We start from the raw sequence: 26,901 nt of genomic DNA on the forward strand, positions 1-26,901 counted from the left end.
GAATTCTTTATTGTTTGTTTCGTTTAACTGCCATTTATTGAGTTTCATACAATTAAACGTTGAAAAAGATAATGATTTCTGCCCTAAAGGAATTAATGTATTCAGAATAACAGACTTTTGTGGGATTCAGAATTTGTAAAGATGGTGTTTTTGTACTTTTGGACAACGAATGTAACACAGAGGACTGCTACATTGTTCTCCGTTTTCATGGGGAAGAAGATGCCAATCACAGATTTGTAGCTCAGTGCTTGCTAATCAATTATCAAGAAAATATTTGTTTATTCTTAACTAGGCAACATTGAATTGTAGGTGACATCTAAAAACTTAGTACATGACATCTTCCCAAACCTGGCCCTTGCTTCCCCACTCCCACAGTTGTCCCCAAGGAAGATTCCTTTGCAGCATGCCGACCTCCAGAGCTGGTTTATGTGCAGAGATATCTATCCTTCCTTACAGGACATGAGAGGACTTTCATGGTCCACATAGTTATGTCCTATTAGAGGCCCAGTGCACGAAATTCGTGCACTGTAGGAAGGGGTGTCCCTCAGCCCAGCCTGCACCCTCCCCAATTTTAACTAACATTTTTTTAGTGTGCATAATTATCTGGACATTTTGTGTACTTTACATATCTCATTTCATCTAATTCTCATAACAACCTCATTATGAAAGATGAGGAACCCAAAACTCAGAAAGCTTAAGTGATTTACTTAAGATCCCAAAGTTAATGAGTGATAGAGCCAAGATGTTTATTCTTTCCATTATAATACACATTAGCTTATCAGGAACTTTAAATTATACTTTCTTAAGGATAGCATTGTGCTGGTGGTATGAGTATTTTCTATATTAAGTAGCTCAATATGCCACCTGGGGGTGGCCAGCTTATACGAGGGCATGACAGTCAATTTGCATATTACCTCTTTATTATATAGGATATTTCATTGCATTTGCAGAAGACTGCCTGGATGTTGAAGGTCTGATTTTCTATGCCTAGGCCTTTAATTGGCTTTCCTGAGCCTGTCACCCCAGGCTGCTGCCTCTGTAGTGAGGTAGAAAAATAAAATATACCTGAGCATACACTGCCTCCCATCTCCTCTTCGAAACAAATAGGTGCAATCACAACTCAGATGCAATAAGCAGACATTTGGCACAATTTTATTATAATAATGTGGTTTTCTAAAGAGTTAGATTAGGTTAAAAGTCAAATTGTGCCCCTTGAGCATATGAAGAGGTCAAACAGCTCTCATATTATTGCCTGTAATCTCAAAAATCCTTATTACTTATCACATCCCCACTGTCCCCAACCATTCCTTGCTTCATTCATCCAACTCCTACTCATTGAATACATATCATGAGCTAAGCACTGCTCTGCATCCAGTGGATATCATGGGGACAAAGACACACAGGTCCTAGGTATCATGGGTCTTTAACTTATATCATGCAGCTATAACTTTAGTTAAGCTGCTACTTATTTATATGTTGAATTTTCAATCATGTAAGTGTCTTATTAAGACTTGGCTTAATTGCATGCAGATACCAGGTTCAGGAGTTTATACTTTATCATAAAGTTGACAATTGTTTCAAAATTTGTTCATCAAAAATAGGGAATTCCTCATGTCCCTCAACTGAAACAAATGAAAAAATAAAAAAGTATTTGAACTTTCACCATTGTCAGATATATATATCAGCCTCTTAGGAAAGATTGTAATTCCGTATCCAGAGACAGTAAAGTTCAAGCTCACCTCTCTTGAGTTGGCTCACATATCACCAGTTGTGTAAGCATCACTCTCACACTTTATTTAAAACTACAGTCCACTCAGACATCCTCCCAACCCCTACCACTGTACCGTATTGCTCTAATATGTGTTTTCTATAACACTAACTAGAGTGTACCCATACGGAGTGCAGATATCATTGTTTTACTTACTAACTATAGGCCCGGTGCACAAGATTTGTGCACTGGAGGGGGGGGGTCCCCTCAGCCCAGCCTGTGCCCTCTCGCAGTCTGGGACCCCTTGGGGGATGTCCACCTCCCGGCTTAGGTCCAATGCCCTCAGGAATCGGGCCTAAGCTGGCAGTAAGATATCCCTCTCACAGCCTAGGGCTTTCGCAGTCCAGGACCCCTCACTCCTTACCACCCGTCTGCTGCAGAGGCAGGAGAGGCTTCTGCCACTGCTGCTGTGCTCGCCAGCCGTGAGCCTGACTTCTGGCTGAGCGCTGCTCCCCCTGTGGGAGTGCACTGACCACTAAGGGGCAGCTCCTGCGTTGAGCATCTGCCCCCTGGTGGTCAGTGTGCATCATGGCAACCGGTCGTTCCACTGTTTGGTCAATTTGCATATTACGCTTTTATTATATAATCCGCTTTTATTATATAATATATCCTTAACACCTGGCACACATTAGTTGTTTAGCAAATATTTGTTAAATGAATAAAATTGTATGGAAACACCATCTTGTCACATAGATGGCATCCATAGTGTCCAAGCAGATAGCAAAAGTCTAGATTGCATTGCTATTAATGGTTAAGTGGTTGGTTAGTTAAGAAGGATTGTGTGTGATTTGTTCTTTGTAAGTCCTCATTTCCCCATTTTGTATTTCTTATCAAAAGGAAGAATTCACCTTTTTGAACCTGAAAATTCAAAGTGTAATGGGGATAGGGGCTGGGGGTTGGAATTCTGTCTCTGGTTGAGTTCAGAAAAAGTACCATGATTAAAGTCATTTGAGTGGTGGGAAGGTTTTTTTCGCTGATCTTGAGGAACAGATTTCTGTCCCTCTGGATATAAAAGTGGTACCCAGAAGCATTTGGTGTCCTCTGCCTTGTGATGTCTAGCTTATGAAAGTCAGTGTCCTAGTTTCTGGTTGTACCTGGTGTCAGAAACATTCTGTCCTGTCCTCCTCCTGATTCTCTAGAAGGGATCATGTGGGTTGAAGAGGCTGATTGTGAAAGTCCTCCTCATGCAATCTGTTGGGCTGCTGGTCAAATTTAGATTTGTTTCTATGTTTGGAAAAATGTACCTTAGCTTATACAAGACTTCAATGTTGTAGAAGTATGGAATGTGCAAAAAAGTAGAATTGTTTGTGTTGTGTGTGTATTTTTTTCCATTTTATCTTCTGCATATAACCTAGGTGAAAGCTTTCTAAGGCTTATATCATTTAGAAAATTTGTTTTCCTTATCTGTATTTATTTCATTATTATTATTATATGTTTCAGAAGGATGTTAATTAATGTAGATATTACTTCATAAAATCCCCAAAGGATCCTATCTATAGTATTTGAAATTTTTGTAACTTGCTAAAAAATACATGGTAAATATGAAATTATTATTTTTTCTACTCATGGCAACAAAATAAGAAAAATATTGTTGTTTTGTGATTATTAAGGATATCACCAAAAACTGACCTTTATAAGGAGAGGCAAATATATCATAGAAATCTTAGAAATTTAAAATCTAACATAAGTAATATTGGAATGACATATTTAATATAATTTATCAATACTGGCTTATTTGGTCAACTTTAATTTTTATTTTCTAACATTATAATATGACAATGCATAGAAAACTTTAGGCTAGTACTTATGAATATAATTCTAATTTATTTACTATTATTTGTTCTCCTTTTCTTAATTATCAACTTTTATTTATCTACTAGAGACTTGATGCACAATCCGTGCACCGGGCCTCTAGTAGAGGGGGTCCCTTGGCCTGGCCTGCGCCCTCTCGCAATCCGGACCCTTCGGGGGATGTTGGAGAGCTGGTTTCAGCCCAGTCCCCACAGGCCAGATCCAGACAGGAGGGAGCCCAATCCTGTGCTTTGAGCGTCTGTCCCCTGGTGGTCGGTGCACATCATAGCTACCGGTCGACTGGTCGTTCGGTGGTTCGGTCGCTTAGGCTTTTACATATATAGATATAAGGAGCAATACCAGAGCTTCTGTTTATGATTTAATGTATGGAAGCATTTGGGAATTATGAAAGTACTGAACACAGAATACAGAACATAGAAAAAGTACATGAGAACTTCATAGGCCATAAATTAAATGTATCCCTATGCACTTATCTCATAAAATTACCCCTGTCATTTTGGTTTCTTTATTGTGAGGGACTCCTCTTCTCATTCAAGTCTCTCTTAACTTAAAACCACAGCAACAACAAAAGGTGGTCTTGATTGGTCTAGGCTGCCTCCCACAGCCTCAGTTCATTCTCCCTTCTGTGCCACCACACTTCAGATTCCTGCTCAGTTCGTGCGCTGCTGTCAGTTCTGGTTCATAAATTCACTTCTCATCTTTGATTTTCACATCTTCTTAAGAAAATGCAAGGCTCTTTTTGCCATACGCTGATGTTCTACCTCTACCCAGCTATCACACGTTGGCTGTGTTTTCGTCTTTATCCCATTTGACTAATCTCAGTCCTTCAACAGTGTTGATACTTTGCCCCTTTTCCAGTCTTGCTCCTCACTTCACCCCTGCACTTAACAGATCCTATTTCTCTTCCCCTGCTAGCTCCTCCAGCTGTCTCCTTGAACTTCTCCTTCCATTCAGCTAAGTGGTTTATGCTAATTTGGAACTCATTCCCAGAGTGAGGTCATCACTTGAAGAGAGTTTCTGTCATCTCTTCAAAGGTCGTTCTTGGGATCTGATCTTTCACAGGCACCTCCATCTCTTATTTCTGATCTTAGGACATCTCCACTTTGCTGTGTATTGCTACCTCAAACCAACCAACCTAAAACCAAATGCTTAATCCTAATGTCTTTCCCTATAAGATACCCGCATCCTGATTTTGTTTATTTTGCTATCATTCTTCCATTTTCTTACCCAAAAACCCTTTTTCTTCAATTAATGAAAATATACATTATTCATCAGAACCTATGAAGCACTTCCTTTCTCCACACAAAGCAATTTACTGGGCTTTTGTGCCATATAAAAATGAGTGGAACCCTTGAGATGTTTACAGTCTATTAGGACAGTCAGATACAAGGAGCTACCATTAGGATAGTGTGGAAGCATAGTCGAAGAAGTTGTGCATTATAACTGAGCCAGAGCATTGGAATCAGGAGAGTTCCAAGAGAAATATAACATTGATGAAATCTTGAGTTTGATAAGCCAAGAAATGGTGGGAAGAGACATTAGGCTGAGGGGTGACCTCAAGATAAATATTCTGTGAAAAATGAGTAGAAAACTTAAGACCATTTTAGAAGAATGATCTTCAAACATTTTTAGTCATGTGTCCTCAAAAACAATTCTAAGAACCCTTGTACCTGTTTGTGTATGTTTAAGTTGATAGCTGGAACAATTTTGTCAGAGTTTAATGAGTCTTAATTTTATAGTGTATTGAAAACATAGGTATTTGAAAATAAAGCTATGTCACTCCTTCAAATGTTTGCATTAGAATCTAAATATCATAAACATTTGAAATTATTTATCAATGATTTTAAAAATACATGAATAGGCCTTTTAAAACAATATTATAATTTACAACTTCCTTGTTTTCTGTGAATATACTATATGTTCCATACAGAATGATAGTTCAATGTATGTGTTTTTTATATTTGAAAGTCCTCTCCATAATTACTTACAATAAAAATAAGTACTGTTTTTTATTTTTATTATATTTTAAATATTTAAAGCATTATCCTGGATTAAGCTATCACCACAGTTTTTATTGGTAAAAGCTTTATCAAGAAAGATAAATATTTTGTAAATTTTGATCTGTGCTTGTTTATCATAGAAAATAAAATGTTACTGAAAATAGATTATTTAATGAAAATGATTTTTTAATTTAGTTGATAATTTGGTGGGTGAATATTACTTGTTGTTTAAATTTGACAGAGTTCAGCAACAATTTTATTCCTTTTATTATTTTTTATTGAAAAACATTTTATTTTTTATTTTTTAAATATATTTTTTATTGTTGGTAGCATTACAGATATATCCCATTTTCTCCTCTCCCGCCCTCCTCTCATCCCCTAACCACCCTCCCAGGTCTTCACTACCCTATTGCCTGTATCCATGGGCTATGCATATAAGTATATAAGTTCCTTTTTTTAAAATGTGGAAGCCAAGCCCTGGCTGGGTGGCCCAGTTGGTTGGAGCATCGTCCCCTACACCAAAAGATTGCAGGTCCGATTCCCATCAGGGCACATAAGTAGATTGTGGTTTTGATTCCTGATCAGATTTGCATATAGGGGGCAACCAATCAATGTTTCTCTCTTACATCCATGTTCTCTCTCTCTCTCTCTATCTCTATCTCTATCTCTCTATCTTTCTCTCTCTCCCAAAAAAAAAATCAATGAAAACATATTCTTGGGTGACGATTTTTTTTTTAAATTGTAGAAGCCAAGTTGTACGCCAAAAAAGAAAAAAGTTATTTATCTTTAGGAATTTATTTTAATCTTTTTTAATAAGTCCATTAAATCTCAAATTGTGTTGAAAGCATGAATTAGAAACTGAGTTGGAAAAGAATTATTTTGAAGTCATTAAAGTTATTCTCTATTTACACCAACATAGTATCTCAAATTTTCTGTTTATTTTTCTCCAAGAGGATTTTCCAAGAGCACTCTTGTAATTTGGAATATGTGAGAAGCATGCCTTTCTTTTGGAAAGTGGATGAAAGATCACTGTGAAAGGAAACTTGGGAATGGAGAATTTTGAGACCACGGGGTTTTTCTCAGGCAGATCTGTATTGAAGAGTATTTATACTCTTCAGTAGAGTTCCAGATTTAAACAAAACAGAGTTTCTTACATCTATGTCTCTGCTTTATATATCTCTTAAAAGTCTTTCTGTTCCCCAAGAGCCTATCTTCATTTGGAAACTGCTATGGTGAGACACAGTGCGCAATAAAACCAGGAAATGGGTTTTGTGTGACTTAGATAGTGTGTCAAATCAACTGGATTTTATTATGCTTGGGTGATTGTAAATATTTTATTATGCTTAGGTTATTGAAATATTTGGAAAAAGAAATTGTTATTATAACATTGGTATTTAGGAATGACATTTATAGGAAGAATGTTTAAAGGCAAGAAAACTTTGTTAGAGGCTATTAACTGCTAGTAGTGCCAGTCACAATGCCCCCATTCCTCTTTCCTTCTAAAATGTCATCTTGGCTGCAGCCCTAACATTTCCACTGCAACTAGTCTAGGCTTTTAAATGCATGCCTTGATTACTGGAACTGGTGAGATTTGACATAGCTGAGTCCTCTCTTGCTTCCCTCTCCATCACCACCTTCCTGGCCCTCCCTTTTCCCTGGTCCACCCTGAAGACTACACCTGATGAGTCTTTAGTTGGCTTCCATCTTATCTCTCCCTAGTTTAGTAGTTTTCTTTTTCTTATTTCTTTAACCCTCTCTACTTGTCCCACCTTTTAGCACTGTAGGTGATCTTACTGGGCTCTGCAGTTCCTATTCCACTGAGTCTTCCTTTATCTTCAAGTCATTGTCCTTGTCATACGCTTAACTTCTGGCCATTGCTCAGCTTTCTTTTCCACGCCTGGATGCCAGTCTTGGTTACTTGGCTCATCAATATTAGATTGATCTTCAAGATCCACCAATTCTCTCTGTCTTGTGCTACTTTCCATATCTCATTTTTTTTATGGTTTCTAGTCTCGATATAAAGTACTTTAATACTTACCAAATGCTTCTTATGTAATAATTCGATTATAAGCAATTTGAAAGTCTCAGCAATGCCTAATTTTTTTTCAACTTCCACAAGGCCTATCACAGTAGACAGGATACTGCAGGTAATTGGTTAACATTTGACAAAATTGTCTGAAATCACACGCTGTATTTTCTTAAATTCTTTCTCAGGGCCTTTGTTATAATATATTTTGTATGAATAAATCATTAAATTTTAGGCTCTAATTACAAAATTCTGATATTTGATGAGTGGAAAACATTTGTAGAATAGCCACTCATTGTTCCAGTTGTCACATATAGTCTGTCTCAAAAGTTAAGCCCTGGGGGGAAAATTGTATATCGGGTGCAAAGCAAATTAGAGAACATGTTAGAGTTACCTTGAAAGGCAGTGGAACCTCAGATCAGGAAGGGATTTGGTAAGAGAACAACACTGTGGTGGTTCATGGGTTGAAAAAATAGAATAAGCTGTAGGGAAGAGGTCCTGCCAGTCAGGAAGACAGGGAATCCAACTTGTCAATGCAGATTGTCAGGATGAATGTCATACCAGGTGTAGGGGTGGGAACTGTGGTGAAGACTGACAACAGGCAGCATTCAGAAATCCAAACAGCATGGCATGCTCAGATGGGATGTGAGATCATGGTGGGGAGCCGTAAGTAGCATGGCTCCTGAAGCATATTAGAACAGGCAGTGCCCTACCTAGTCCTAAATGGACTTAAGTCCAAGGAAAGAATTAAGACAATGCATCGCATGGTGTGTAAGGAACATAAGTTCTAGAGTTAGAGTGCTGGGTTTAAATATTAGACTCGTAGTTAAGAGTTCTTAGGAGATTGCACAAGTTACTTCAGCTCTCTGTGCCTCAGTTTCTTTATCTAGAAAATCTCATAGACATGAGACTGGAATATGGTGATTAGTGAAACTCAGCAGTGCCTGGTACACAGGAAAGTTTCCATACTTATTAGATGTTACTAGTTTGCCACAATTGAGTTGTAAGTCCAGTTCCTAGGAACAAGATCTAATAACTTGGGGTTCAATTTCCTAAGTAGGTCCTGGAGACAAATAATTTTATCATAACAAAGAACATGCATTTGACTCAAAGCCCGGAATAAGGCTGAACATGCCTTAATGTAGACCTGGCCCCTGGTAGGCATTTAATAAGTATTTGTTTAACAAATTATGTAGCCACACCTGAAGAAACCAGTGGGATACAGAATTGCAGAGCATGCCAATAAAACAATAAAATCTTCCTTCCTTTTTGTCTAAAAAGCATGGTAATTTGTCTTCATGGAACAAGAATATTACATATCTTATAAATACATGGCTTTGTTCTCTTAGTCTAAAACATGATCAAGAGTAGGTGGAGAAGAGATAATCATGATGGAACATCAGAGAATAATGTTGCCAAGTGTGGGTGGGAAAATGAAAATTTTTGCAAACTGTTGATTTTTTAAATTATGGAGTCAATTTTTCTTTTTCTTTTTTTTTTCCAGAGAAAAATGTGCAAAATTTGAGTACCTTTTCTTTTAGTGTGTAGTGAGAGGTTATTTTATACTTTTGATGCTGGAGGGCTCATGGAAGGCCACAACCTGGTGACAGTGCCCAGGTTCTTGTCACTGCACAGGAAAAAAACTCAAGAATGAGACAGAGAGATTCAGCAAAGCACAGCAGATTTATTAAAGTGATAGGAAGGGAGTGCAGTGAACTTAGACGGTGAGTCTCTTGCCAAGGGGGTCTGGGTGGAGGTTTTTGTAGCTGTGGGCAAGGGGAGGGAATGGGGGTGGTTCATGGTCTCTGACACTGGGGGTGCGGTCATCAGCACAGCTCACCCAAGTCCCTCCTCTCTAGATAGTGGCTCTTTCTTTGGTCTTCTCAGAACTGTCATGATGATCTGAAGGGCAGAGCAGCTTCAAAACTGTGATGTAGGTCAACATGGCTGCCAACTCTGGCTGAGACTGGTTTTTGTCTTAACTGTTTCTTACCCCAGGAAACTGGGAGCGGGGCAGCAAGGGCACAGGTGGCTAGCCACGGTCACTTCCAGTGTCCTAACCTAGAAGGGGAAGGGAAACGGTGGGGCCTGGGGTCTCTTGCCCCTATGCTAACTGTCCTGTCTCACTTTCATCTAATAGGTTTTATTATATTTCCTTCTTTGTATTTTTTGCACAAAGAATTTACTTGAAATTGTTTAGACATGTTTTTCAGCTCTAAAGTAGTCATATTATCTGCATATTCCAAAAAATAAAGCTTATAGATAATGTTTATGAATATCTAAAATAGAGAAAAAGAAAACTAAGATATAAGACAAAGAAAATAAACGTAAAAAATTTTTCAAATATTGTGTTTGATAAGAATGTAGTCATAGTGAAAACTGAGTGTCAAAAGGCCAGTTTCCAAGTCAAAACTTCTCTATTTTTTATTATTTTTTTTAAACCTGGTTTCCTTAATTAATGGAGTTCGTCTGACTTGGTGTGCTTGCTTCAGAGGAATGATTTGGGGGAACTAAATGACATAATGTATAACATGGTTTTTATATCAGTGTTTACCAACATATTTTTGGAAGAAATTTGAGTTTATTTCTGGAAGGGTTTGGGGCAGCGGTTCTCAACCTGTGGGTCGCGGCCCCTTTGGCGGTCAAACAACCCTTTCACAGGGGTCGCCTAAGACCATCCTGCATATCAGATATTTACATTACGATTCATAACAGTAGCAACATTACAGTTATGAAGTAGCAACGAAAGTAATTTTATGGTTGGGTCACAACATGAGGAACTGTATTTAAAGGGCCAGAAAGTTGAGAACCACTGGTTTGGGAGTTAAGATTTCCTCACTAAAACAATTTAGAAAATAATATGTACCGGGGTTACGATTTCCTCACTAAAACAATTTAGAAAATAATATGTACTCTCTCCAGGTCATCCACATCTTAGAAGTGAACACAGTCTTTTATTTGTTAAAGATTTCAAAAATGCCCTTATTTAAGAACACCTTTGATTTTGAGACTAAACACATTTTACCACAGAACCCTTATGCAAATATAAGATGTCACCACTTGACCTTTTTGCACATAATGTGTCATCTTTTATCCCTCCAGTAGACCCTGTATACTCACTCATTCCATTTCCCACTATCTGATATATAAGACATGAGAAGAATTATGTGTCTACACAGATGATTTAACATGATAATAGAATGTTAGGCCTCCGGGAGTACTGACATCTAAATGTAGGAGCTGGGCTACAGTAATATGATTTGTCAAAAATTACTCTTTAAATCTAACACCAGGACGAGATTGGATTTATGTGTTCATGTTTCCAGCCAGGTAGATTAACAGGAAATAAAAATGTGTTCCAGATGCATCTCCATTGACATGCATTTAATAGCAAATAGGAAAAAATCCAGATAATTGAAGTTTTCAACTTTTATGTACAATATATACATGATGATCTACAAATCCCAATTTTCTTATTTTAACAAGCCATACTTTTAATTCTTGCCTTTTCTCTAAACACAGACTGAGTGGTACCATAGAGGACAGGGGGTCAAACTTTCTGGGGAAATGTTTACTAACACTGTGTTTTTTTTTCCTAATGGTATTGGTCAGTTAATTTTCTGTCTTTGACACCTTTGTTTCTAGGTTTCAAATATCATGCTCTTTTGCCTAAAGTCAACTTGAAACTCTGGCCTTGGTTGGGAGGTAGGGATGGGTACTCAGATACATACTAGATCCTTGCTATGTGAGGGTCTTTTGATAGAAATTACCCATCTTCCAAAATTACAATATCAACCTCAGCCTTATGTAAACATCAGTGCTGATGAAGCGTCAGTGTATGAGTCCAGATGGAGGGCTTAAGACATCTGGATTTTGTTTTTTAAATGTCCCATTCCTACCTTTAATATGAAGGATTTCTGGCGATGTGTAGCAAATATGAGATATTTTTATAGCATTTTCACCTGTTGAAAAGTCAAGAAAGGCTGGGAACAACATGAAAGATGATGAGAGCTTTTCTTAAGTGTTGTTTTCTGCAGACTCCTTCTCCCCTCTGCATTTAGCTTCTTCCTTTTATAGGGAAAGGAGAATACTCATTGTATTTACCATATGTCTGCAGCATCCCTGGAATCTAAAGCTAGATAGAAGCATGTCCACAATTGATGAACTACCGAATGACTGACAGGTGTATAGATAGGTTATGGATATACAGTATTAGAGAAGTTTGACATCAGGCCTTGGATGACTTTTTGCTATGCAAATATTGAATTGGTCTTTTTTAAAAAAATTCTTGGTCCAGTATTACTTAATAGAATACACAGACTTACAGTGAATTTAAGATAAAAAAATGTAATGGCAAATTTTGCATTGATAGCTAACCACCTAAAAGTTGACTTCCTTTCTTGATATTTGGGTGTAGTGTGTATGTATTGTCATTAGCAGTTAATGGAGATGCTTCAGTGCATTATTTCTCCCATGAAATTTTGAACTATATTTAACCGGGGTCATTCTGTCCTACTTAGTGCCACAACAAGAGTAACCGTACACTCCAGTCCTGATGGATGGGATGAGCAAACCAGTTTACTAGGAGAGATCTGAACATCTTGATTGTGGCCCCATTGATCTAAAAGTCAGCAAGTGGTCCCTATTCACAGGAAGGTAGATTATTATATCGAATCTTCTTGTTGAAGTAACGTTGTGTCCCTTTGTTCTTCTGACAATGTAAGTTAGCTTTGTTTTGTCCTAGATTAAAATCATTGTAGATTTCCAAAAATTTACACATGAAATTTCCCCCCAAAATGTTACCCACTAAAAGATAACTAACTACTGAAGTATGAGCTTATTGAAATGGAGTTTTTGCCAACTGAACCTGACACGGGAACACGTTCATCTGGCACAACCAAATCACCGCCATGCTCACTTTGGGTCAGGAGGGCTTTCCTGGCTGCAGCGTAAAGCTTTCGCCTGATTGGCGATGAAATAGAAGCCCCTCCCTAATCACTGAAGTTTAAATGTATGAGCCACCCAAAGACAGGTTCTGCCTCTTTAAAAAAATATATATATATATATAATTGATTTTTTACAGAGAGGAAGAGAGAGGAATAGAGAGTTAGAAACATCGATATGAGAGAGAAACATCGATCAGCTGCCTCCTGCACACCCCCTACTGGGGATGTGCCGGCAACCAAGGTACATGCCCTTCACCAGAATTGAACCTGGGACCTTTCAGTCCGCAGGCCGACGCTCTATCCACTGAGCAAAACCGATTAGGGCCCTAATCACTGAAGTTTAATACACAGCAACAGGAAAGAGGAGCAGGACAAACTAGAAGGAGCAAGTTGTGGCAGTTCATTTCTGATGCAGCCTCTGTTAGGTGAGAGGCAAGAAGTAAGTTTCTTTTCTGCCACTTGGGGTATACTTCCAGTTATCAAACTAAAGAGAGATGTGTGGCCCAGATCGCTTCAAAATTACAGAAAAGCTTCCCCACAATAACAGCAACTAACCTTTACTGTGTTCCAGGCATGATTTGAGGGATTTTATATACAATAAGTAATTAAGTCCTAGTTATGTTACAAGGTTAGGCATTATTGTTGTTGTTACTGTTATTAGTAGTATTATTAGTATTATTATTATTATATCAAGAAACAGAAGTCAGAATTGGGAAGTGGCAGAGCTGGAATTCAAACTCAGGCGGAGTGTGTCCAGAGAAACTGTGCCCCTGAAATGATGTTCCAGGCCTCAAGGCTTCCCTTGTCATATCTGTTCAGTGGTAAATCGAATGAAAAATGGAGAGACAGGAGTTGTAAGGCCTTTTCCAAGTAAGGGGTAGAAGTACCATGATCATTATCATCTAAATAATCCATTTTCGGTACTGTATTTCTCATCCTCAGGACAATAATGAAATCATAGGAAATTAGATTTTTACAAGTTGTATAAGGGGGAATTGGCAGCAGGGGGAGGAGGGGAGGGGTAATTTAAAAGGAATATCCTGACTATGGTCTTTAGCTGCTGCTGCTTTTCTCTCTCTTCCTGTGAATGTTTCCTTATGGGCTTTGAGTATGAGCTGAAATGGATGAGTATCTCTTTTTTAATAGCTACATATAAAATAAATACAAATCACTTAGATAGTAGGAAAATTATATGTTTATTCCTTTCAAATATGCTGAAATATTTTACAAAAGCAGTGGCCAAATCTATATTTTAAGGGAACAGTACCTGGAAAAGACCAGGATGTCTTAGTTATACCTTTGGGACTTTAGAAAATCATTACTTCTGATTATATGATTCATCATCAGAATCCTGAGATTGCCTAGCCTATTCAAGTGAACTAAAAATGAAAAGGCCTAGTACTTTTTTTTTTCTTGAAGAGAGGACATCAATATCTACCATATTAGATGCAAAATGTACTGTCACTAAATATGTCAGATATGTATCACCATATCTTCAATAAAATAATTTAAATCTTAATGGTACTACATCAAACTAAAAAGTTTTACACAGCAAAGGAAACCATCAACAAAATGAAAATACAACCCACTGAATGGGAGAACATATTAGCTGATACATCTGATAAGGGCTTAACATCCAAAATGATTAAGGAACTTATAAAACTAAACACTGAAAAAAATAAACAATCCACCCTATCCAGTTTGGCTCAGTGGATAGAGCGTCGGCCTGCTGACCAAAGGGTCCCAGGTTTGATTCCGGTCAAGGCACATGCCCAGGTTGTGGGCTCAATCCCCATGCAGCAGCCGATCAGTGATTCTCATCATTGATGTTTCTGTCTCTCTCTCCTCCCTTCCTCTCTGAAATCAATAAAAATACATTTAAAAAAATAAACAAACAAATAATCCGATTAATAAATGGGCAAAGGCCTGGTTGGTTTGGCTCAGTGGTTGAGCCTAAACCTATGAACTAGGAGGTCATGGTTAGATTCCCAGTCAAAGCACATGCCCCGGTTGCAGGCTCCATCTCCAGTGCGGGGCGTGCAGGAGGCAGCTGAACAATGATTCTCTCTCACCATTGATGTTTCTCTCTCTCTGAACCTCTCCCTTCTTCTCTGAAATCAATAAAAATATATTTTAAAAAAAGAAATGGGCAAAGGACCTGAATAAACACTTTTCCAAAAAAGACATAAAGTTGGCCAATAGACACATGAAAAAAAGATTCAACATCACTAATCATCAGGGATGCAAATTAAAAGTACAATGAGGTATCACCTCATACCTGACAAAATGGTTACCATCAATAAATCAGTAAGCAAAAAGTGTTGGTGAGGATGTGGAGAAAAGGGAACCCTCATACTCTGTTGATGGGAATGCAGCCACTGTGGAAAGCGGTATGGAGTTATGTCCAAAAATAAAAATGGAACGGCCTTTTGACCCAGCAATTCCACTTCTGGGAATATATCCAAAGAAACCCAAAATACTAATTCAGAAGAACATATGCACCCTATGTTCATTGCAGCATTATTTACAATAGCCAAATTTGGAAGCAGTCCAAGTATCCATGAGGAGATGAATGGATAAAAAAGCTGTGGTACATTTACACAATGGAATACTACTTACTCAGCCATAAAAACAAAAAAACACAAACAGGAAAGAAATCTTACAGCCTGGATGGACCTGAAGAGTATTATGCTAAGTAGCATAAGCTAGTCAGAGAAAGACAAGTACCTTATGATTTCACTTAAATGTGAAATCTAATGGACAAAATAAACAAAGTGTAGACAGACGCATAAATGCAGAGAACAGATTGACAACTATCAGAGGGGAGGGGGTTGGAGCTGGATGAGAAGGGTGAAGTGATTAACCAAAGAATAAAAAGAAAGACTCATGGACACAGACAACAGTATGGTGATTGCCAGCGGGAAGGGGTGGGGGGCCGGGAATATGAGTAGGTAGAAGAAGGTAAAGGAGAGAAAAATAGTGATGGAAGGAGACTTGACTTGGGATGGTAAACACAATACTATACAGATTATGTAGAATTTTATACCTGAAACCTGTATAATTTTATTAACCAATGTCACCACAGTAAATTCAATTTAAAAAAGAGTATTATTCATGTGCTGAAAAGTAAGGAGATATAGGGATTCTTTATCCTTCAATCAAATGTATAAACTTATATTGGGTATTTAATACATACTAGGCATTAGGCTTACTCTGCTGACTGGGAATATAATTGATAAAATATATTCCTTAAGGAGCTTGTGGTCTTGTAGGCAAAACACAGAGATTCACCAATAATTAAATATGTTAACTGTTATGAAAGAGGGTTTACCAAAGACTATGAGAATAAAGAGACTGTGGTAGTCATGAAAGCTGCCTGTCCGCTGAGCATTCATACCAGGCAAAATAATCTGTTTCTGGCTGAGAGAATAGTATGTATGACAGTATAGAAAAGAAGAGGAGCATGGCTTGTTTTGAAAATAGTTCAGCATGGCCAGAGATATGGGTAGATATGTGGGAGAAGAAGCTGGGGAAGTATTTGGTGGGAGGAGGAAAAGGAGCTGTTAGTGAAGGGTCCCATGTGCCTTGCTAGCGAGGTACATGCACCTCCTCCTAAAACCTGTGGTGATTATAGTGGCATTGAAGCAAGATGGTATGATTCAGAATCACCTTTGGGAAGATCACAGTGGCAGCCCTTTAAAGAATGGATTGAAGGAGAACAAGACCTCTAATACGATCATTTGGGAGGCTGTGGCAGATCCCTAGGGAAGAGTTAAGGCTTACTGGTAGACCAAGGCTGTCATGGTGACAATGAAGATGAGGTGTCAGTGTAAGAGACAGTAAGGAGGTAGATTCTATTCATTTTAGAGATCAATTGGTTTGAGAATTGAGGGAGGACTAACTACTCAGTATGATACTCAGTTTCTGACTAAAATGCCTGGCTATTTACCAAGAGAGGAATCACCAGAAGAGTAAGTTTGGAAGAATTCAGTATGATACTCAGTTTCTAAAATGCCTGGCTATTTGCCAAGAGAGGAATCACCAGAAGAGTAAGTTTGGAAGAAAAGACACCAATTCCTATTGTTTGACATCTTTCCTTTAAATGAACACACCCAGAACACAGTTGGATATAAGGTTCTGGAATTTAGGAGAGAGCTGAGCTTACCTTACCAATTTGAGTATTATCCTTAACGAGTCTTTTTATAGTCATCTGCTGCCCCCATGATGACTTTTTTTTTAGCATCTATCAGGGAATTACATGCTATTTCCCCTTCATGAGACATTAGGTGATTATGATTTCTAGGGCCATTAAGGGAAGCATAAATTGTAAGAGCCTGTGATTAGAAAATGGAAAGATGGTGTGTTCTTCTCTCAACCCTGGCAAACTGGCAGAAATGAGAATCAGCAAAAGCCCCTGAGTGCTACACTTCTGAGAATGGCACCTCAGTCCCTACCCACACCACTGCAAACATCCCTCCTTCTCCTCTTCGTGGCATTTAGGTTTTAGATCTTGGACTCATCACTTTTAAGGTTATTTCATTCTGTCTCAGTAGGAGCTAAATCACTTACTTGTTTTTATAGAAAAGTAGTCAGAAATCCCCCACTTTAGGTCTGTATTGCTCCTAAATAACCTGTTGAAAAGTTGTTGATTCTAATTCTCCTCTTTACCATCTCTCATACATTGTAGTATAAGAATCGTGAAATAAGAAGAAAGGGGAAAATTTGACATCTTCAATTTATCACAGAAATAAAATTAAACATAGGTACAAATGAAATGTTCACATAAATTCAGAAAATATAGCAATATAGAATGTGAACATAAAGATGTTAATTAGTTGTCTTTATTTTATTATATAACATATTGTTGCTTTTCTAAAAGCCTTTGCTTTTAGTGAATAGTCTCCATTGATTACATAAGAATTCTTTAGGCAACTTGAGTCAGGAAAATTTTTATCTTGATCTCCAAAAGGTATCCCCCCACCCCAGACTTCAAAACAGCTTCTATTCACCCCATGGATATGTCATCAATCTGTTATGTGTGAATGGACACTCTTCTTTCCTGTACTTGACCAAATGTTTCATTTCCTGAAAATCGGATTACTTAAATGCAACAAACAGATGGCCAGAAAGTCTTGTAGTACTTACTCTGCCATGGAATTTATTATCTGAATTCCTGAGGTAGGACTGAGAAGTTAGCAAAAATTCTTTCTAAACATTAGTATGCTATAGATGACGTTGCAGTTATCAAGCCATTTTTAAATTAATTCAGTTACTTTGAACATTAGGAGGAAAAGGTTGAATGGCTATTTTATATAGAAGAGTTTATATATTTTATATTTTAAATAGAAAATTTAAAGGGTAAATAAGTCACATGGACCCATGTGGTTGAAGCTTATCTTAGAGTTGTTCTTAAGGTATTAATAAGGTAATATGAATTAATATCTTACATTTTTTTCTATTTCTAGTCTTCAAATATTATCTTCTTTAGACTAAAGAAGTACTCTTCATCAGTATGGTATAGAGAATTTGGATAAATACAGTATGATTCCTTATATTCTGTTTTTTTTTTATTATTGTCAAATGTAAAAACAAGATTGGTCATTGAGTTCAATGTAAAAATTGCAGCTCATGAGTAAGCTTTATGATGGCCTTGTCTCAACCATACATAATTAAGTTTAAAAATATGCAGAAAAAATAAAGTTGTGCTATTAGAATGATTTTTCAGCTACCACTCAATGTATTCATTAGCAAACTTGTAAAGCATAAGGTTTTTATTAGAGATTAAGGGCCAAGTACAACAAATGAATGATTTTAAACTTTTCTAAAATGTTTTATTTTACTATTTGTGTATACATGGCCTTTAGTTCAGTGCTTTCATTGAATATATATTTTTATTTCTAAACCTAAGTGGATTTAAAATTCTTTATCAAGAAATAACAAAATTTTCCCCTAATCCTTTTCATGAAGATGCTCTTAGAGGATATTTGTAGAGTCCTTCAGATTTACCGTGAACATGGCCCAACATAGTTGACAGAGAACAATCTTAACCTGTTCCATACTTCTGTGCTAGAACATTCTGTAAATACACCAATTAGATAAACAATTCAAGTCCAGTTTTCTGAATAGGGGATGCTCCTTAAGTCATGTTGTAGGAGTAGAGAAAAGGCGTATTTGGGTGAAGGACTTTAGTACCTCCGAGAATTCAGATACTTAGAGGAATACAGGTAGAGGAACAGGAGGGTTGACATTGTATATAGGTAGGAGAGCTTCCAGGTCATCTACTGACTCCCTCCTCTCCCTCAACCTTCATAGCCTAATACAAAGTCAGCAGAAGCAGCAGGCTGAGCTGAGAAGTGAGAGTGTGAGTTTTGTTCATTCCACCCACTCTCCACATGACCAGGAGAGAGTGACTTGGAGGCCAAGTATCTGAAGTAGCCATATTTGACCAGTTAACGGTTTCAAGAACAATGACTTCAGCCCTCTGAGGTGAAAGACCATTGGGTGGATGTACGGGCATCTCTTAGACCACATGCAGAAACTTGATGTTCTATGACCACATTATGCTGCATGATGGTCACCAAGGCATCAGAATCAAAGAGACTCCTCAGATATCTGAGGCAGAGATCAAAATTGCCAGGTCATGGGCGGACACCCTGTGAGACAGGTCACCATTGTGGGAGCTTCTGCCAACCATAGTGGGGCTCCATAGCCAGGCAGCGCCAGGCTCTCCTTGCTGGTGGGCAGCATGGAGGACGACTACAATGCAGAAACACCCCCAGGCCCTTCTGCTGCTCCCCACTCAGCATTCATCTGTGAGGTCTGAATGGTGAGCCACTTCAGGTTTCAAGTAGTTTGTGCAAACTTCATTTTACATACAATTCTATCACTCACTGAGTGTTTTTTCCCTAAAATAAAGCATTCATTAATGTTTTTCTCTGTTCAGCTGTTAGCACATTTAAGTTTGTTCCTGTTTTTTGTTTTTGTTTTCTATTATTCTTTAGGTAGATTCGTTAATGTTTTTTTTTCCTGTTTCTCATTGAAATTTTTCTCTGTTCAGCTGTTAGCACATTTAAGTTTGTTCCTGTTTTTTTTTTTTTGTTTTCTATTATTCTTTAGGTAGATTCGTTAATGTTTTTTTTTCCTGTTTCTCATTGAAATACAAGTGGAACATATAATCATGTTTTAAATAGCAGGATTTTTAGTTATTGTATGTAGATAAAAAAGAATAAAGGTCAAATGATCAAAGGCTTTTGTTGATAACCCCAGACAGACATTAAGACAAGCATCACTGCAGATGCCCGTCAAAAGTTACAAGTAATTTTGCCTGACATGTGTGACAATTAACATGTCAAGCCAAATGCAGGCTATCATTACCAGCCATTACTTTATTGTGGAAATATTTATTAGGTTCTTGAGAACAATGCAGGACTACCACCTAGCACAGTATTCTGGACAAAGCAGGGGTGCAGGAATTATTTATTTATTCATTTATTCATTTATTTATTTGCTGTTTTTGTTATGATCAGAGCTTCCATAGTAAGCTACCACACAGCCTCCGCTAGCAGAGCAGTTACAAAGGGTTTTGACTAATGTGTTTCATCAGTGCAATCAGATGTACCAATTTCATCTTTTCTACATTAAATTTCTACCAAGTGTGTGAGGTGGCCTCCCATGCATATTGAAGACAGTATGCTTAATATTGGAGAGGTTCCTAAGAAGTTACAGATTTCTCAATATGGTATTCTAATTAAAACTTAATTAGCAATTCACTGTGCTGGAACTTAGGTTTTTTAGCATAGAAAAAATAATTTCACTGTGTATAGAAAGTTAAAATGTATTTTTTTGGAGACGTTAAAATTTCAAAAATATAAGGTAACACATGTGGAATTTAAAGGTGTTAAAAATCTTAACTGTGGGTTTCTCCATAGCTTGTGGCTCCAGCAGTTTTGTATAATCTGTGAGCTTGCCAAGCAGTATCAAAAAATTCATTTTCTTCAAGTGCTTTATTTATCTTTAATAGAACCTTCATCACCCTGGCGTTGTAAATTTGGAGTGTATGTTTGAGACGCCTGAAAGAGTGTTTGTTGTTATGGAAAAACTCCATGGAGACATGCTGGAGATGATCTTGTCAAGTGAAAAGGGCAGGTTGCCAGAACACATAACGAAGTTTTTAATTACTCAGGTAAGAAATTAATTAGAGACAGAAACAAAGATAATATTTAATATCAAATGTTATCACTTTAACTGCAGCTTTCTAACCTTATTGTTTGGCCCCTACCTCCAAAGTCTCAACTATACGCAAAAGGTTGCAGTGGCTTATTGTATTATTAAACTTATATCTATGGTGTCCAGAGCCCAGTACACTGAGTACTGTGTATGCAGGCCCGTGTATTAAAACTATAGGACTCATGAAATTATAAAATACACAGTGGCTGAGCCCTGGTTCTTTGAAAAAATTCAATAATGGTCATTTCTGTTAGATATTGAATTCTTTTATCTACACCTGTCTTGATTGCTATATGAATGCCATAAAATGCTTCTTTTTCCATGAAAGTTTTTCCTTAGAAACCTGCTATGTTAATCTCGCTTATTTCAGTGTCTTGAGCATTAAGAAGTCTAACTGGTCCTTGTGAGCTCTCTGTTGGCATTTTAAGTTTATATCCTAGTAGAAACCATTTTAAAATAAACTAATAGGCCAAAGTAAAATTATTTCAATGATTTTCCTCTTTATAGATACTCGTGGCTTTGCGGCATCTTCACTTCAAAAATATCGTTCACTGTGATCTCAAGCCAGAAAATGTGTTGCTTGCATCAGCCGACCCTTTCCCTCAGGCAAGTATGAAAGCCTCTCTCAGCAGAAAGTCAGCTGCTCTCTGGGGCATTCTGTCATCTTTTTCCTCAAAACCTTTGTTTGTTCCTAATTTTACATGTTCATTTCCATCCATTTGTGACCCTCCTGTGGGGACGGCGGCTTTTCACTCTGGCTTCTCAGTCAGCCTGCCTGGGAGCACACACCACGCCTTCTCACTCAGCTCTGAGCTTCTGTTGTGTGCAGCCCCAGGCCAGCGCTCACAGCACCACCTGAGAGTGAGGACACTGCAGAGGCCCAGGGGTGCCCCCAGCTCTCTAATGCCGCGCAGGACATAGAGTTCAGTGTTGTTCTCAGGGACAAGTGCAAACGTTTCTTCTTTTGCTCAACTCGGAGGATGGCAAACAACTGGCCCTCTCCCTCTCCCGAGGGAGTCTTGTATCTGAAGCGACCTGCCCAAGGTGGCGGTCCCGCCTTGCCTCTTGGACACCTTCAGGTCCTGCCTGGGTGCCCCTGAAGAGCTAATTATGAGGATCATATGGGTGACATGACGTGCTCTGTGCTTATCCTTCAACCTTTATTTATGAGGAACCTTTCAGCTAAGTCCATCACTTCCCTGATTTGCATGATGCTGAACTGCCTTTTAAAATGATGTTACCCACTACTGAGTATACATATTTTCACATGTATCTCTTGGATCAGAGGGTGGAGGAGGAAGGAAATGTTTAGATGGTATTTTTATGAATGAAAACATACATCAACCACTCAATATATCAATACATAAACTCCTCTCTTCAAGTACATAAAATGGAAAACAGCTATTACTTCTACCTTGAGAACTCCATACAGCCTACTCTTTGGTGGACCTGGGCTAAGACACATACACATGGTTTATGACCTCCCCATTTCTGCAAACCATTATTATCAACAGGTGAAACTCTGTGATTTTGGTTTTGCCCGCATCATTGGAGAGAAGTCTTTCCGGAGGTCGGTGGTGGGTACCCCTGCTTACCTGGCTCCCGAGGTCCTAAGGAACAAGGGCTACAATCGCTCTCTGGACATGTGGTCCGTCGGGGTGATCATCTACGTCAGCCTAAGCGGCACCTTCCCATTCAATGAAGATGAAGACATACACGACCAAATCCAGAATGCAGCTTTCATGTACCCACCAAACCCCTGGAAGGAAATCTCCCATGAAGGTAATATTCTTCATTCAAAAATAATAGTGCTTAAAGCCTTGTTATTTCAGTTGTTAATTATTACATTTCTAAATGCTCACTGTGACTTGCCCATTGGAGTAAGGGGACACATTGATTGGGGTAGATTGCGAAGTGAAGGAAATGACAACCAGAAATATCTTCTGATGAAATGTGCATGTGTTATAAATCCACATTAAGAGGTAAATGTAACAAAGAGAAATTGGTAATGTTTTGGTATATTTCCTTAGAATATATAAATATTTATACATTGTTGTATTAGTAATACCTAATCTTTACTAAGAGTAATCTTCATATACCTGTTTCTGTATTAAGCACTTTTAATATATTATGGACACAAGAACGTTATGAGCCTGATATTTTAATGATCATATTACTTACAGTTGTATACCAAGTTCTTTGTACTGACTTCCATTGTGTGACATTAGAGCATGTATGTCTTTTAGCCATTTCCTTGGTATACTTAGTATTTAGGTTGTTTCTATTTTTTTCAATATTAGATAATCTTTATATATAATTTCTTATATGTATCTCTGATACATTTTTGATAGATTACCTTGGCAGTGTTGCATTATTTAAATCTAAATTATTCTTTACTGGAGGCCCGGTGCACAAAAATTTGTGCACTCAGGGGGGGTGTTCCTCAGCCTGGCCTGTGCCCTCTCGCAGTCTGGGACCCCTCGGGGGATGACCACCTGCTGGCTTAGGCCCGCTCCCTGGCGGATTGGGCCTAAGCTGGTAATCAGACATACCTCTGGCAGCCCTGGATGTCCACTTGCCAGCAGGGAGCAGGCCTAAGCTGCAGTTGGACATCCTTAGCGCTGCTGAGTAGGCGGGAGAGGCTCCCACCACCACCGCTGTGCTGGCAGCCGTCAGCCTGCCTTTGGCTGAGCAGAGCTCCCCCTGTGGGAGAGCACTGACCACCCAGGGGCAGCTCCTGCATTGAGTGTCTGCCCCCTGGTGGTCAGTGTGTGTCATAGTGACCAGTCATTCCCAGTCGTTCTAGGATAGAGGCTGGTGCATGGGTGGGGGCCGGCTGGTTTGCCCTGAAGGGTGTCCCGGATCAGGGTGGAGGTCCCGCTAGGGTGCCTGGCCAGCCTGGGTGAGGGGCAGATGGGTTTTTGCAGGCTGGTCACATCCCCTTCAGGGTGGGGGTCCCCACTGGGGTGCCTGGGTGAGGGCCTGATGGCTGTTTGCAGGCTGGTCAAGCCCCCCCAATGGGGGACCCTCACCCCATGGAAGTTTAGCCAGCCTGGATGAGGGGCTGATGGCTGTTTTCAGGCTGTCCACACCCCCTTTAGGGTTGGGGGTCCCCACTAGGGTGCCAGGCCTGTCTGAGTGAGGGGCTGAGGGCCATTTTCAGGCTGGCCAAGCCTGCCAGCGACAGAAGTTCCCAGCCTCTCCTTTTTTTCTTTCTTTCTTTTTTTTTCTCTGGGATTTAGTTACCTTCTATAATTGAAATTTTGTTGCTTTGAGTGGAGCTCAGAGCCCGTGGCAGGCGGGAAGCTTTGCTTCCTCCATCATTGGGGCAACCAAGCCTCCTGCTTGCTCCAGCTCCGTGGCTGCCGGCCGCCATCTTGGTTGGGTTAATTTGCATATAGTTGCTCTGATTGGCTGGTGGGCGTGGCTTAAGGCATAGTGAAGGTACGGTCCATTTGCATGTTTGTCTTTTTTTAGTGTAGATTAATGTTCCTTTCTTAAAGGAAGGATATAGTTTTAAAAGAAGTGGTGGGGGCTGTGGGGGCAGAGAAAATGCTTCAGAAAAAGGTTCCTCAGTGAACGTGCTTTGGAGTTTAATTCTCACAGAAACCTTGTAAGATAGGTTTGACTATCAGAGCCATATTTTAAGTGAGAACACTGAGGCAAAAGAAGTGGCACCACAGGCCAAAATCACACAGCTGGGAAGTGGGAGAGCCAGAATCCCTACGCAGTCTGCGTACATTTCACACTGCTGGTCCTGCTTCTCTTTTAGTTTTCAGGCAACACCTAGTTCTAAGTTCGCTTAAATTTTTCACCATTTAACAAGGCAAATACTTCATAGATAAACATCTATTTGATAACAGTTATTGCATGTGTAAAAACAAAAAATAGCATAATTAAATTCTCAGATTGCTGTTAGTATTAAAGGCCAAGAGCTATCTATCATCAGGGCTTTGAATTACTATTAGCAACAACTTTTTTAACATCCTTAATTAGTTGTAAATCATAGTTAGATGGATAGATCTTAAAGGAATCTGTGCCCTTCAAAAGAACTGTCATGTAGCCAAAGGACTAATGAAATATTTAGAATAATTCAACGGGCAAAAGTGAAGGGGTTATTTTTCAGAAAGCAGAAAAGAGGGAATTATCAAGTAACCTTGTGACCTCTAAACATGGTTACTATTATATTTGATAACTTCAAACCAGAAATCCAGTAAAATAGTTGATGTTTTTACTACAGTGCAAATCAGGAATATCTCTGAGGCCAAGCATTTTCCTGTTATGCAGGAGTAGAACATTAGAAAAATACCTTCACATTTAATCTTTTTTATCTTGAAATAGTGGAATACTTTTTTTTTCTATCCCAGGTGGCACTTCTCTGCAGTGGGCCAGCAAGGGACAGGGGCCCCTTCACAACTCATGAACATGAACATGTCAGAGCTGGAACCCTTGGGTTCATGGAATGTAACCCCTCTCCAGTTACACATGAGGAAACCAGGACTCAAAATATGGGTGCAGGTCGCTAAGACCACATGGGGAGTCAGAAGCAGAGCTGGAGTGAGAACCTGGGCCTCTGAGTTTAGGCCTAGGATCTCCCATTACCTAGAGCTTCCTCTCTGTCCAAACCCTGCCCACAGAAGAGATGACATTAGCCATTGATGCCCAGTGTGTGTACATTCCAGCATCCCTGGGTGACGCAGTGCTGCTTGCTCATGACAGCATAATTACAGAAAACTGCTATTTATGGGGGCGCTACCATGTTCCACAAGCTGTGCTAGGACCTTTTCATACATCATGTCTGAGCCTCCCATTATAGAGACGGGCAAATTGACATACAGTGAGGGCATGGCAGAGGCAATGTCTGTCTAACTGAAAAGTCTCCACTCCCAGCCACGAACACACACACACACACACACACACACACACATACCCCGTGGCCTCTGAAGAACAGGGTGGCTCCTGTGAAGAGGACAGTGGTTTCTCCCTGGCCTCCTCCCTCTTTGCTCCCCAACCCCACCCAGCAGCTTCACCTTCTTAGAGGAGCAGACAGGTTACAGAGGGACCCTGACCACCTGCCTTCTCCAGGGAGCTGGGCCCTTCACAAGGTGGTTTATGGCTTTGGTGTTTGTGGCCATAAACCGACCTTCACATTCTAGGTGTTGTGGACCTCTCAGTGGTGCCTATGGCACAGACTCATTTCTGTCAGGGTTCAGGAGGCTGGCACACTGTGGAGGGCACAGACAGGATGCCTGCCCGCTGGCCAGCCTTCCCTGGGATCTGCTCCATGCCTTCCGCTGGGCTCTGGTCACAGGGTGGTCCAGACCAGGTCTCTGTCATTCAGGCCAGAGGAAAGGGTGTCCCGGAGACAAGGCTGTAAGGAGAGACCTGGATCCTAGAACTGACCCTGCCCCAGAACATCCGAGCCCTGAAGGATGCTGGCACAGGTGGGCACAGGCATTCTAGGCCTGGGTTGCCGCCTTTGTAAAATGCCAAGCCTGGAGGGCAGAGACGTGTCAGGGAAGGCCCACTGGCTGAGCACAGGTCACTGGAAGCTGCAAGAAGGCGCAGGGTGGGGGGCGATCAGTTGTCCAGGGGCTGGAGCACCAGGCAGGTTCCTGGGTTCATTCACCCTGAGCAATGCGGAGCTGGGACACACCCACGTCCCTGGAACTACACCCTTCGCCTACAGGCCATGGGGTGCAGGGAGCACGGGGACAGGTCCAGGTGGATGCACCCTGTGGACCCACCCTGTCCCCCGCAGGCCTCCTGGAGCCTGCAGTTCGAGTCTTGGCCTTGGTGTGACTTGCTGCGGGGCTCCAGCCCTTCCCTCCATGGGCCTCTGTTTTCCCATGTCCAAGGTCTCTGAGAGTCTGGGATCTCGGGTCCTGTGTGCCCGGAGCCCACTGGCCACCACGCAGGGTGGGGCAGCGCCCAGGTTTCTGCAGCATGCCCACAGTTTACCCCCCTGCCCCCTCCAGGTTGGAGTACATTTTTTTGTAGTGGAACAAATGGTGCCCTCTGGTATCATGGAAATGTGCTGGCCTTGTGTGCAGATATCAGCTATTTAGGCCAGAAATGAATAGCTGTATATTATGAAGGTTTAATTACCATTGATAATAGAGA

General features: G+C 39.8%; 1 protein-coding gene across 1 annotated transcript in view; it reads left to right on the plus strand.

Moving 5' to 3' along the window:
• The window catches only part of PRKD1 (protein kinase D1), a gene marked incomplete at its 5' end in the record, with an annotated part of 142,384 nt that overhangs the window by 99,786 nt on the left and 15,697 nt on the right, over nt 1-26,901 (plus strand). Inside the window, 3 exons of the mRNA XM_005877588.2 lie at nt 20,573-20,734; nt 21,286-21,384; nt 22,293-22,560. Of these exons, the coding sequence (XP_005877650.2) occupies nt 20,573-20,734; nt 21,286-21,384; nt 22,293-22,560 (529 nt within the window). The remainder of the gene's footprint in view (nt 1-20,572; nt 20,735-21,285; nt 21,385-22,292; nt 22,561-26,901) is intronic.

Source organism: Myotis brandtii, unplaced genomic scaffold, assembly GCF_000412655.1.
Source record: "Myotis brandtii unplaced genomic scaffold, ASM41265v1 scaffold522, whole genome shotgun sequence".
Lineage (NCBI taxonomy): Eukaryota > Metazoa > Chordata > Mammalia > Chiroptera > Vespertilionidae > Myotis > Myotis brandtii.